The 14,291-nt window shown below is 39.7% G+C and overlaps 1 protein-coding gene across 3 annotated transcripts in view; it reads right to left on the bottom strand.

Moving 5' to 3' along the window:
- The window catches only part of sema3b (sema domain, immunoglobulin domain (Ig), short basic domain, secreted, (semaphorin) 3B), a 93,981-nt gene that overhangs the window by 17,400 nt on the left and 62,290 nt on the right, over positions 1 to 14,291 (bottom strand). For all 3 annotated transcript variants that reach the window (XM_054782351.1, XM_054782342.1, XM_054782333.1), the window contains 3 exons: positions 7,819 to 8,180; positions 4,006 to 4,163; positions 3,857 to 3,919 (listed from right to left, as the gene is read on the bottom strand). In XM_054782351.1, coding sequence (XP_054638326.1) covers positions 3,857 to 3,919; positions 4,006 to 4,163; positions 7,819 to 8,002 — 405 coding nt within the window. In that variant the 5' untranslated portion in view covers positions 8,003 to 8,180. The remainder of the gene's footprint in view (positions 1 to 3,856; positions 3,920 to 4,005; positions 4,164 to 7,818; positions 8,181 to 14,291) is intronic.

Genomic DNA, 14,291 nt, shown 5'->3' with positions numbered 1-14,291 from the left:
GCCCTCTCTAACCATTGGTAGGACTTGTTCATATCCGCCACTTCAGCTATCTGTCGGTGGTACAACCCATGCAGGGGTTTTTCCTCCCATGATGGTTCCTCCAACTCCTTCTTTTCCAGTTTCCACTGCCTGAGACATTCACTAAGTGCTTCATCTCTTGGGGCCATCTTCCTGATGTATTCGTGGAGCTTGGATGTTTCGTCTTGGATAGTGGTCCTGATGCTCACTAATCCTCAGCTTCCCTCTTTGCGCTTAGCGTATAGACTCTGGATACTGGATTTGGGGTGGAACCCTCCGTACATGGTGAGCAGCATCCGTGTTTTAACATCTGCGGTCTGAACTTCCTCCTTTGACCAGCTTACTATCCCAGCAGGGTATCTGATCACTGGCAGGGCAGAGCTGTTAATTGCCCGGATCTTGTTCTTGACATTGAGCTGTTGACAAGTTGCAGATACTTGGCCGTTGCAGCTTTCCTTGTGGCCTCTTCATGGTTGCCATTTGCCTGTGGTATTCCAAGGTACTTGTAGCTCTCCTCAACATCTACTATGTTGCCCTCTGGGAGTGCAACACCCTCTGTATGGACCACCTTTCCCCTCTTTGTTACCATTCAGCCACATTTCTCCAGTCCGAATGCATTCTGATGTCCCCTCTGTAGATCCTGGTGGTGTGGATCAGTGAGTCAATGTCTCACTCGCTCTTAGCGTACAGCTTGATGTCATCCATGTAGAGGAGGTGGCTGACGGTGTCCCCATTCTTAAGTCGGTATCCATAGCCAGTCTTGTTGATTAATCAGGCCTATGCAGAACAGCAGCGGGGACAGAGCATCTCCTTGGTATATGCCACATTTGATGGAGACTTGCACAATTGGCTCGAAGTTGGCCTCTGCCACAGCCTCATTGGTTTGCAATGAAGGCTCTTCGAGTGGTGCTGACCTTGTACAGCTTCAGGCATTCCAGGATCCATGTATGCGGCATTGAGTCATAGGCTTTCTGGTAATTAATCCAGGCAGTGCACAGGTTTGTCTGTCTGGTTTTGCAGTCCTTTCCAGTATTGTTCAGTCTCCAGCCTTGGTGGGTTAGTTCTTGTGGTATTACCCTGCCACTGGGAGTACACTTTAGCTGGGTTAGTGGAGAACAGCCGGTTTATTTTCCTGGCTTCTATTTCTCTTGTGTATCTACTCAGTCTTTCAGCCAAGGCTTGGAGTCTTTGTTTGGCAGTTTCCAGAGCCTCAGGTGTGGGCATCTGACTGTACTTCTTGGGTACCCCTTTTCTGGTTGCAACTTCCTGGAGTTCTGTCAATTGGCTTACTTCCATCCGTGTTGCCTTGATTTTGGCTTCCAACCTTCTCCGCCATGGTGCCTCCTCCTTAACCTTCATGTTATTGCTATGCTTGCCAAGCATCTCCAGGATCACTGTTGCTGTATTGTACTGTATATCAGCTCATTGTTTTCAGTGATTGTCGCAGTAGGGGTCTTTCTTATTGCTGCATTCACATCAGCTAGGAGACTTTCTGGTGGTACTTCACTCATTCTCGCTAGTCTGTGTCGGGGTTGACAGGCTCTTATCTTAGCCATGATCTTATCTCTCAGGTCAATTACTCTCTCATTTTGCTCGCCTGTCACTGGGGCTTGGTACCCAATCTCTGGGGGGTGCGTTGATGTTAACTCCACCTTCTGACCTATCGTCCTGGATCCGCCTTGCCGTAGTATTAACGTGTTGTACCTCCTCAATCTCTAGCTGAGATAGCAGTTGCCGTTTACGTATGTTAGAACACTGAGCTACTAGCTGTTTTGGTGTCACTGTAGACTGTGGGTATCGAAGCATCCATATGTCCCACATTCTCTTCATGTAGCCCCGCTCATTCGGGTTACTGGAGTAGTAGCATTCCAACAATGTCTTGTTCGCATCTCGTGTCCATTGCCGTCTGTTTCGTGTTCAAGTATCTAATGCCCTGGTTCCTCACAACTTGACGCCGACCTTGTTGACCCGGGCGACGTCTGAGCAGGTATGTCTCTCTGTTCTGTACCACTCATCATATGAGGTAGTTAGGCGGTAGCGCTAAGGGTCTTGCCTTGCCCTATTGTACATACATTGTATATATATATTTACAATTTACAATATTGTAAATATATATGTACGTGTATTCAAATCTGCCCCCCCCCACGGTGAAAGGCCAACTGATACCAACTGAGCTATCCAGCCGCTTATTCATGTATATATATATATATATATATATATATATATATAAAGAGGGGGAAGAGGGGAAAGATATATATATATATATATTGCTACTTTTTTTTCAAATATATTCAAATACGTTTCTCAAAAAAAATCCTTTAAAATAAAATATTTTTTCCCCCAAAGTATCCCTTTTTTTCTCAAAAATATACAACATAATGAAAATATAAGACAAACTTGTTTCCTCAAGACTCTTGTCCTAAAAATGTTAAACTTTTTTCAGATTTCAACCTTTTCTCTCAAACCTTTTTCTCTCAAATATACAAATTTAACTTTTGTTTAAAACTTTTGTTTTAATTTTTTTTTTTAATGTGCATTATTATTTTTGAAAGAAGGTGACATTTTATGGTGACAAAATATATGTGACTTTTAAAATAATGTACTCGCACAGTTAATAAAGGTTTTATGATGGCCACAGTTTGACCCTGGAACAGACGATTTCTTATGTGAATATATGTGTAGGACCTGGCTGTATTATATTGACTCCTTTCACTTGTATTGTCTATCCTGCACAAAGTAACAAACAAACATGAGATTCATAAAGGACAAGGAACACAATGAGTGTCCATGAAGAATGGTAGACCCCCAAGGAAGTGATTGGGGGGACGTTCACTTGAAAGTAATTAGGGGGAACAAGGTCAAGTTTTAACTTGCTGCTGACACAACAAAGCACGGAAAAAACCATGCTGTTTAATTCTCATAAAAGGACACAAAGACTCTAAAAATGACTGATTATTCATTGAATAGCCACGCATAAACACTCACTTATCCAGGTGAAAGTGGAAGTGGGTAGTCATCTATGAATGGAACTCATTGTGTGTCGGCTACAGCTGTGCAATCACGCTGATAAAGGCTTTGTAGGACACACACGCACACTTTCCAACATAAATACAGTATACAGTCGCATGTCTCACATACGCGCATAGAACATGCAAAGGTCATGTAATGCTGGGTGGTCTGCGCACACTCTCAAGTCCTACATGTTTAACATATCGTCTTGAAAAATAAACATGGATTTCTACTGCGTGTTCAGTGAAAGAGACAGAAGGGTTGATGTGTGCGGAGGAAGTGTCATGCATGGAACCATAATTTCCCTTTGTATGCACTTCTTTACGTTGTTTTAGCTACGTGTACACCACTAAACCACAAATAGCACAGTTTTCCTGTCTAAAATACATTTTAGAATTTTTTTTCAAGAAATAAAAAGATGGAGTCTTTTAAAAAAAAAAATCATAGAATAAAGTTGCATTTTTTCTTTTTTACACTTGCATGACAGTAGAATGTTAAAATGTTATTTACAACATTGTCTGTAGAGTTATTGAACTTTTATGTTACCCTGGAACAGATTATTTTCATTTCTTCTATAGGAACATTTGCTTTAAAATTTGAAAATATTGAAAATGAAATTGTATGACAGTTAAGAATGTTAAAATGGGCTGAAAACATTGTCTTTACAGTTAATGAATGTTTTGTTAGAGTTTGATGCTATAACAGATTATTTCTACTTACATTAGTTCCTCAAAAAAAAAAAAATTAATTCGGAAAAAAATAGAAAATGAAATTGTATGTACAGTGACAGTATTATGTACAATTAAAACACCTTTTTCATGAGACTTACTGTGATGTCTTTGCCAGCCCAGTTGCACTCCTCCCTCCACTCAACCGGGGCCGGCCAGTAGATCTGAAAGACAAACAGCAAAAGTGTAATGCTCATTTTGTGTATGGTTTAACTACTTTGAGAGCTTTTTTTTTAAAATGAGACCTAACCTTCTGCTCCTGTTTTGCAATGTTGTCCAGCGAGAGCGACAGCAGGAAGTTCTTGGCTCCGACAAACAGTCGACCCCTCTCCTCATCCAGCAACAGAGCGCTGAAGCAACACGAACGCTCCAGCTCGAAACGCCTCACGCCGTGGAACTGCTGCAAGTCTGAAGTTGGAGAACATTTTTTTTTTTTTAATTAAGCTGTATTTTTTCAAGATTTTTTTTTTTAAGTTTAAGAAAAAAGTTGAGACATAGGTTGTATTATTTTTTACCAAAAAAAGCAATATTATGAAAATAGAGAAAAGAATAGTCTTTTTTCAGAAACAAAAATATAGATTTTTTTTTCATGAAAAACACTATTTAAAAACAGTTTTAAAACGGTCTGAAATAATGATTTATTTAAAATATAGTAAGAAAAAGTATAAAATATAAATTGTTACTTTTTAATATGGACCTAATGTCCCTTTTGTATTGGTTTTACTAGTAATTCTTGACAAAAAATGTATAATTTTAAAAAAATGTAACTGTAAAGAAAGTCAATTTTTTTTCTAAAAAAAGTTGGACTATCAGGAATAAACTTTTATTTTGGGGGGGATATTACTACTTAATAATTACATTTTCTAGAAAATGTTAGCTTTTTCTCCAAAATATCAAATATTATAGTATATATTTTTATTTTGAATGCGGCCCTAATATCCCTTTTGTATTTGTTTTACTGGTAAGCCTTGACAAAAAGGCAAAGAAGTGTCCTGAGACAACAGCACTTAGGAAACACGTGATAGATGTGGTCACGCTGCAAGTCATGTGGTTGATGTTCAAGATTAACATTTCATTAGACTTTTTTTTTTAGCTGCGTCCTTAAGCTAAACACTTGGAAGGAAGAAGTAAACAATCCTTTTTCCACTTCAGAGGCAACATTTTGTCAGTGACTTTTGATTGAGCGTAAAAAATAAAAAATAAAAAATTTGTATTTGTGAAAAAACCCTCCCATTTATAGGTGGTCTGAGAACGTAACTCCTGCAAATAGCAGCAATCTACTGTATTGTTGTATTGTGATTGTTGAAGGGAGAAAAAACACAAGTTAGACAGCTGCCATCTAAAATGAGGCATATTTTTAGACTCCAGGTCTTTTGAACATACTTCCAATAGGCCTGACAGCAGAAAGGATATGTAGTATTCTTTCCATAACATATTAGTAGAGATAAAAAGACCCTCTAAATGCACATGTGAGACCCACACTCTTGTTTTCCATTATGGTTCATATTCATACAGATGGATTAAGTCCAAACCTTTACCAAAAGCTATGTAATAAAAATAATTCAAACATAAGAACAAAAAAAATCAATCCATCCATCCATCCATCCACCGCTTGTCCTCACTAGGGTCACAGGTATGCTGGAGCCTATCCCAGCAGACTTCGGGCATGAGGCGGGCTACACCCTGGACTGATCACCAACCAATTGCAGAGAACAAAAAAAAATATACCATATAGCAGGGGTCACCAACATTTTTCCTTGTGAGAGCTACTTTTACAAAATGAAAATGGCCAAGAGCTACTCATTTTTGTAACATTTATTTTCAGAGCTTATTTTAAACCCAAACAAAGTGAATATGCTTGTTTTACCAGAACATTAACAAAATGCTGGTGTCCACAACTCACATTTTGGATTTCAGAATGCATTTCTTTCTACTGTTCTTTCATTATTAACTGAAAACCTGAATGAAAAGCAGGCTTGCGGGCACCTCATGTGGTCGTGGGGGCTACCTGGTGCCCGCGGGCACCACGTTGGTGACCCCTGCTATATATGATACTATACTACTGTATATAGGAAGTTGTAAACTTATGATAATAAAGTTGCATATTTGAGAAAAAGGTTGGGGGACTTGTTTGAGAAAAACCTATAAGAATTAAGCTTTATTTTGTTTGAGAAAGTCATATTTTCAGAGAAAAGAAGAAAGGTTTTGTTTTCTTGAAGAAAAGTAATCCTATGTCAATAAAAGAAAAATGTCAGATTTTTAAAGTTGAAATTTACCAAAAAAACTTTTTGTTTTTCTAGAATACATATATATATATATATATATATATTGGCAGGTATTTTTTGTGAAGAGGAAAAAGTAATTAATGAGAATCAAGTTGTATTTTTTTCAAGAAAAAAGTTGTGTAATTGAGAAAAATACTTTTTAAAAACATTCTTTCTTTCATCAGCAGTGAGGGATGCCGTCAAACTGAAGAAGGAGTCCTATCAGGCCTGTTTGGCCCACGGGACACTGGAGGCAGCTGACAGGTACCGGCAGGCCAAGCGGTCTGCGGCTCTAGCAGTCGCCAAGGCAAAAACTTGGACATGAGAGGAGTTTGGAGAACCCATGGAGAACGGCTTCGAAGAGACTCTGGACCATCATCCATCGTCTAAGGAGAGGGAAGCAGTACACTGGCAGTACCGTATATGGTGGGGTCCTCGACTTGAGATATTGTGGGCCGATGGAATGAATATTTCAAGGGCCTCCTCAATCCCACACATCTTCCAGTGAGGAAGCAGTGTTTGGGGACTCCTTGGCGAGCTCTCCTATCTCTGGGACTGAAGTTGCTGAGGTGGTCAAAAAGCTCCTCGGTGGCAGGGCCCCAGGGGTGGATGAGCTCTGCCCTGGAGTTCCTTAAGGGTCCTAGATGCTATGGGGGTGTCTTGGTTGGCACAACTATGCTGCATCACGTGGACATTGGGGGTGGTGCATCTGAATTGGCCATCCGGAGAACACACCGAGGAACAGAGGGTGTGTTCCAAGTATCGTGGGATCACACTCCTCAGCTTTCCTGTTCAGGGGTTCAAGATGAGATGGCTCGAGCATCTGGTCTGAATGCCTCCCAGACGTCTCCCTGTGGAGGTGTTCAGGGCAAGTCCAACCAGAAGGAGGCCTCGAGAAAGATACAGGACACGTTGGAGAGACTATGTCTCAACTGGCATGGTAACACCTCGCAATCCCCTGGGACGACCTGGATGAAGTAGCCAGGGAGACGGAAATCTGGGCTCCCACGCGGCTGTTGCCCCCGCGACCCGGAAGTGGTAGAAGATGGATGGATGGAAAACATTAGTTTCAGTACAAATTATTTGGGAATTAAAATATTTGTTCCAAGAAAAAAAGGCTTGATATCACAAATGTGAAGGTTTTGATGTGACGTTTGTTGTTTTGAGATTTGTTGTTTGTTGTTTTTGTATTTCTTTAGTCAAGAAAGTTGTACTTTCTAAGAAATTCATGTGAAATTGTGATGCCAAGTTGTATTTTTCAAGAAAACTTTTTTAAAAGAAAAAAAAGTCATAATACAATATCCATCCATCCATCCATCCATTTTCTATACCGCTTCATCCTCATTAGGGTCGCGGGGGCATGCTGGAGCCTATCCCAGCTGACTTCGGGCGACAGGCGGGGTACACCCTGGACTGGTCGCCAGCCAATCGCAGGATAATACAATATTAAAGTTTAAATGTGTGAAGCAAAAAAATATTTTTTTTATATATCAGTGAAATTTATTCATTTATTTATTTAATTTTTTTTTCATGAAAGTGATGCAGTTTGGGTTAGCACAAAAAGAGAAAAAAGCAAAGGCCAGAATATAAGTGAGTCATGAATATTTTCTGTAAAATGCACAACTTTTCATGTAAGATTGATCGCCACCCAAAAGAAATAATTATACTAGAATCGTATTATAATAGTAAAATGATAATATAACATACAATATAATTTATACAATATACTTTGGTGTACGGTTCTAGGGAGCATCACATGGAACAGGAAGTCATTCGTTAAGGAGATGTTTCCTCCTTACCTTTGAAGGAGAGCTTCATACGTGGCGAAGAGGAGGGCGAGGAAGAAGAGGAGGCGGACGAGGAGGAAGAACGTGTGACAGTGCTGGAGGAGGAGGAGGAAGCATGAGCGGCGGCCAATCCCAGAAGGAACAGAGAGCTGCAGGTGACCATCAAGGCCACCGTCATCATCATCATGGTCATCATCCTGGAACACTCCTGCTCGTCTTTGATGATGCAGGTCAGTAATGTTGCACGTCAGCTGGCTTTGATGTTTGGATCAGATGAAGTCCATCTGAGTTGAAGCAGGCCGGTATTCTTTATGGGACTTTCCAGCGATCACCTTTCACCTCCAAGACGGGATGAAAATGTCACACATCCACACCTAAAAATAAAACACACATGTATGACTGACACTTTATGGGCAAAAGTGTTGGGGCAGCTGGGAGTGAAACTAGATGATTGACACTTCATATCAGCGCCTCTGTACAACCCATTCGAACTCCATCAAAGAGGAAAATGTGCTGCTGGTTGGGGACACGTGAGTTTTTACAGTGGAAGCTCTAAAGTGGAACTCCTGAGGGTGGACAACTTGGAATTCTAACCCTTTCACAAGAAAATTCTTCCACGAAAGTCACACAAAACTAAACTCAAGCCAAGGAACAAAGAAAGTCATCAAACCACTCATTGCGCATCAAAGGATTCATTCTGCATGTGTCTTGCGTTTTCTTTGGCTTTTTAGCCAATTTTACTAAGTGAGAGGAATGTAGACAGGAAATTACTTAAGTAAGTGGTAAGAGTCTAGCGCCACCAGATGCTTCATCACCTGTTACCAAATTTAAGATGGCACCCTTTTACGTTTTATATTAGTTACCTTATTTTTACACTTGACAATTAATAATGTTAAAATATTACTAAAATGACACAATCGCTCTTCAAATACCTTCCTTTTCCCTCTCCATTACATGTCGACATGTCATGCATCTCCAATTTTACTTTATTTTGCACGTAGCAATGCATACATCATTGTAAACGTCATATCCGGTACGCGTAACCTACATAAATAAATAGAATAAAACACATAAAATTCAGTTATATTTCAATGTAAACAACCATAAGTAGAGTGAAATGATGGATTAATCTAGAGCAGGGCTCTCAAACTCGCGGCCCGTGGGCCATTTGCGGCCCACCAAATCGTATCCTGCGGCCCGCGACTGGACATCAAAGAGTAGTGTAACTGCAGCCCGCAACATCCGGGCAAGCTCAGTGTTACTTCCATACTTACAGGGGCAAGTAAACACCGACACTGAACTAACAGTGGTGTTATCACATGGATGTATTGTGAGCCGTATCGTATCGTGAGGTACCCTGGGATTCCCAGCCCTACTCCCAATACTTGATGCGGCCCAGCCTCAACCAGACTCTACCTCCAGTGGCCCCCAGTGAAATTGAGTTTGAGACTCGTGATCTAGAGGTTTCAGCTTTTTCATTATTTTTTCTAAACAGAGAAATACCATCCATTCAAACATATCTTCCTAGCAAATGCTTTTGTGTGTATTTTAATCAGTGGCGAAAAAAAAAACAACAAAAAACGTAAACTAATTTATGGAACAAAGAAAAGAGGGCTTATAAATTGTCCACTTGCACCATATAAGAGAAAAACGTTCTCAAATTTCTATCTATCGTAATAACGTTTTTGGGAGTTGGGCGTAGACGTATATTGCTTGATGCCGTAAAATAGTTTGATGGATGACGCAGACTACACATGCATAACATGTGACTGCCGAATAATAGGCCGACCGGATGTAGACACGTTCTGCACATGCGTTGATCCCATCAGACAAAAAGAAGATTGAGCAAATCTTTTTTTGGTCTGTGTCTAAAAACTAAATACGTTTGACATGTTATTCTATTGACTTTATAGTATTTTTACCAGCATGCTTTGAGATATGATGTGCTCTTTTACACATTTGAAAATACTGTAAGAATGCCACTTTCATATAATTGGCATCTTTAGTTTATAATGTACGATTAATGTCTATCTACATCAACAAGCATTAACCGTACAATCGAATTGACTCGTATCGTATTGTATTGTATTGTTTGTATGCTCCATGAAATCGTATTGCATCGTTCGTACACTGCATCGAATCGTTCCTTTTTTAAAATATATCGTTTTTGAATTGTATGGTAAACTGTGTATCTACATTCTAATCTAATCGTCTATCACAAAGAGATTTACGTCCCTACTTAGAATGGCAGAATCACTCTGCAAATACCTTCTCGTACCCTGTAACTATTACGTGTTGCCGAGAGTCTTCAAAGTGTTTTATTATAGCTTTTTTTTTAAACACTTGTGTTAATATTAATGTTAAAATGTTACTTATGACAGAATGGCTTCACAAACACCTTCTTGTGTCACACTCTCTTCATTATGTTCTGGGTTTGTGCTGTGTTCTGCTCCCATGTGCGTACTTGTGCCTTGATTTGCTCCTGTGTCTTGCTTGCCCTGACCCTTTCTTTCTTCCAATCAGCTCTCTCCTCCCTCTTGTTTCGAGCTCAGGTGTGTCTTGGTCCTCTCAGCTTCTATCTAGTTATTATTTTTTTTAGCTCCTGGTATACCCTTACGTTTTGTGAGTACATGAAAATCCATATTTTTGTATTTTGGATCCTGAGTTGCTCAGTACTTGGGAATGAAACTTTTTTTCTGAGCAGCATTCCACTCTTGCCTTCATTGCTTTCACAGACAACATGACACCCCCGGATAAGACACAAGAGGGAGGAGAGAGCTGTTTGTAGGAACCAAAAGGGTTAGGGTAACACAGGAGCAAATCAAGGCACAAATAAGCACAGATGGACAAAACACAGCACTAATCCAAAATACAACTAACAGAACATGGCAGCCTCTTTTGTTATAGAGAGGTTCATTTATTTGTACACTTGTATGACAGTGAGTAATGTTAAAATGCTACCTACAATGACAATTGCTCTGCAAACACCTCCTTGTTCACGTTCCATGATGTGCCGATGTCAGACATCTCTAACCAGTGGGTAGTTTCACATTATTTTAGTTTTTATAGCGTGGTTAACTTCTTCCTCTTCTTTACACTTGTGTGACAGATTATACTTTTTAAATGACTGAACCTTGACTTCAAAGGGTGAGTAGTGTTACTTTATTTTACTTTTATGATACAGTGGGCAGTAAAATGGTACTTAAAACATTGCCTGTATAGTTAATAAATGTTGCCTGATGGTGTCAGTTTGTCCCTGGAACAGATTATTTCTCTGTCCATGATTTCCTTTGGACCAAAATACGAAACAAATGAAAAGTGCTGTCATCCCAAACATTTACACCAGGGGCGTCAAACTCGTTTTCACCGTGGGCCACATCGCAGTTATGTTTATCCTCATAGGGCCACTTTTTATATTTACATTTTAGAAATTCGTTCATAATCATTACTTTCATTTTTCATTAATAACTAATTTAAAAAATAGACATTTTCAATTGGAATTGACAGCAAAAAAATATAAGGTTTTCTGTCAATATTGACAAAAACTACATTTGGCAAAAAGATTGTCTTTTTGATTTAAAAAAAATACATTTTTATGTTGTTTTTGTTAGCAATATTTTGTTTTTACTTTAATGTATTACTTTATTATTTGTTGTAAATGTTTATTAAATTATTGTAAAAAATATGTTTATTAAATTTTTTATATTATTGTAAAAATATTTTTTATATATTATAATGTTCACTTATTTAAATATTTAAATATATCTAAATTCGCGGGCCACATAAAATGATATGGCGGGCCAAATCTGGCCCCCGGGCCTTGAGTTTGACACCTGTGATTGACACGATGAAAGGCATGAATAAAGATTTGATAAAGCTAAGAAATGTTGGTTTTACCATCTTGTTTGATCATTGTTTAGTGCACAAAAGCTTTTCTGTCTTATTTTTCCATGTTGGCCAAGAAGTGACATTAGCTAATTTGTTACTTTGTCCAATCAAAGTGTTGTTAGCAAGTTTAACAAGCTCTGCAACACCACACACACACACACACACACACACACACACACACACACACACACACACACACACACACACACTAACTGTGCTCTGCTGACAACACAATGATGTCTTTCAGGAGAAAAGTGTCATTTATTACGTTACACCTCACTAACAAGCAGACATTCTGTTTTACTGACTCCCCTGAATGCAGCCCCATTGTTTCATTGCACAGGTGTAAAAGTGCATTTCTTGTTCAAGCTAATTCTCAACACAAATTGGCCTTAATCCCGAAATGCATACCAGCCACGTAGCCATGAATAAACTACTGTGCTAAAAAAGTAGAGTAAGCGTAACATTAGTCTTTCTTGCCTCGTGGACAACGGTTTGAGCTTTTATTGTGTATGAACAGTATGAACAATGCATGTATTGATATTTAATTATGACATATACAGTATATATGCAGTTATACTTATTGGCACTGTCCAATGACATTCAAGCCACTTTACAGCGCAATCTTCAAACGCCCCAGCAGTGGTACAACTTGAAGTTCAACCAAACATTTTGGGGGGAAAAAATGTCTCAAAAGTCAAACACAACAAAGTCAAGTCAAACAGTCAATGCATGACACTTGTGAGAACCGAACTGAGAAAACTACAGAAGTATACCAGTCATATATCAGTGATGGCAAAGAGGAACAAAGTGTGATGATAACCATAGAGGCAGCAATGGAACTTCCTACGACATAGGTATGGCCGCTCAGTGCAATGTGACAACACAACCAATTGCAAACACAAATTAATTTTAAGAAGCAAACGCTAACATAAATACACCAATTACACACAACAAAACACTTATAAATTCCAGCAATATATCAACATTTATATTGCACAACTGAGCAGCAACAGAACCGATGTTTTAATAGCTCTACGAAGCAAACTGAGTCGTAAACATCAGCACAACAAGCGCACGCAGAGGTAGATAAAGGTGATGGCGACTGACCACTCTTTATGCTTCAAATGCAGCTCCTGCCATCTTGTGGAGTTAATAAAAACTACATCAGGAGGTTGCCGACAGCCACAGTTGTTAATGTCGATGTTTTGTTTAACCAGGCGCTAATTAGACACCCCTGCGGATATATGTACACCACGCCCCCGGCGACTATGGACAACTCTGCAGTTAATTGAATGGAGGCATTAATTGGAGCATTTGCGGTAACTACAATGTGACTCGGTAGAGCGCAAAACTACTGCTTCCTACTACTTCCTAGTGCAAGGAGGATGATGAACAGACTGTTTCCTTTCAAGGGTGAAAATAAACTCCTGTACCTCCCACAGACTTTCACCAACATTTACTATCTTATTCCCTTTCTCCATGCACCAAAGCTCTACAAAGTTTGTATTTTTTGGTGTAATCCTTCTAACCATAAGTGTCCTACAAGTGAAGACGTTTGCACAATAATACAGTACATCCATACATTGTGCACACACATACACGTCTAGGCTGCCGGCACCCACTGGCATGAATAATGAGGCTATTGAGGCACTGAGACAAGAGACCGCTTATAAGCTTGCCGCTGCTGCACAACAAGACAGGAACATAAAGCTCCCATACCTGGCACCGTACGTACACACATACATGAATGGACAATGGTGCACATGCAAGCTTTTAAAGCAGCACACACATTTCCTTCCCTCGCCACAGCTCCAACAGTGAACAAAGAAGTCCTGTTAGATTTACGTCGGAACTTTGCGTGTCAAGATTGTGTTAAAAAATTTAAAAAGAAGCATAAAATTGCTCCTTGACAACACTAAGGAAGTGATTATGGTGTGCAGAATGCATTGGTAGATCGTGTATTGTGTTGCCGTGACAAAAGGTGGAGGGCTTTGCTGTGTCTGGTGTGTGCATCTGTGTGTGTGTGTGTGTGTGTGTGTGTGTGTGTGTGTGTGTGTGTGTGTGTGTGTGTGTGTACTTGGGTTTTTTTGCGCAAAGACACAACATACACTTGCACACTTTTCATCGTCCCAGAGAGTCGGACTCAACTGTCGACTGCTATTAAAAGAGCCACAAGTCTCATTGTGTGTGTGTGTGTGTGTGTGTGTGTGTGTGTGCGTGCGTGTGTGTGCGCTTCTCACTCAGCACTTAGTTGCAACCCTCCATGCTCTATAATGCATCTTAATAAAAAAAAAAAGCCATTGGGGCTGCTGACACTTCAGTTCAGTTCAGCTTCAATAGACAGCAGCAGCATGCCAAAAGAGAGTGGATTAAAAAAAGGGAGAAAAAGAGAAGGCCAGATTGTTTAGAATGGGTGGGAGGGGTCAAGGCGTACTATCAAAACAAAGTGAGTCTAAATAGCGACGGGTAGACAAGCAGGGTCGGCCTTCAGGGTGAGAACAGCTTTAGAGAGTGAGGTTAGAGAGCAAGCTGATGTACAGTACAACCGAATGAATGTAAATTAGCATCTCAACTGCAGCCCTTCACTGAGTAAC

This window comes from Dunckerocampus dactyliophorus, chromosome 1, assembly GCF_027744805.1.
Source record: "Dunckerocampus dactyliophorus isolate RoL2022-P2 chromosome 1, RoL_Ddac_1.1, whole genome shotgun sequence".
Taxonomy (NCBI): Eukaryota; Metazoa; Chordata; class Actinopteri; order Syngnathiformes; family Syngnathidae; genus Dunckerocampus; species Dunckerocampus dactyliophorus.
Note: the sequence above shows the minus strand (reverse complement) of the source record. Positions and strands in the feature narration are given on the sequence as shown.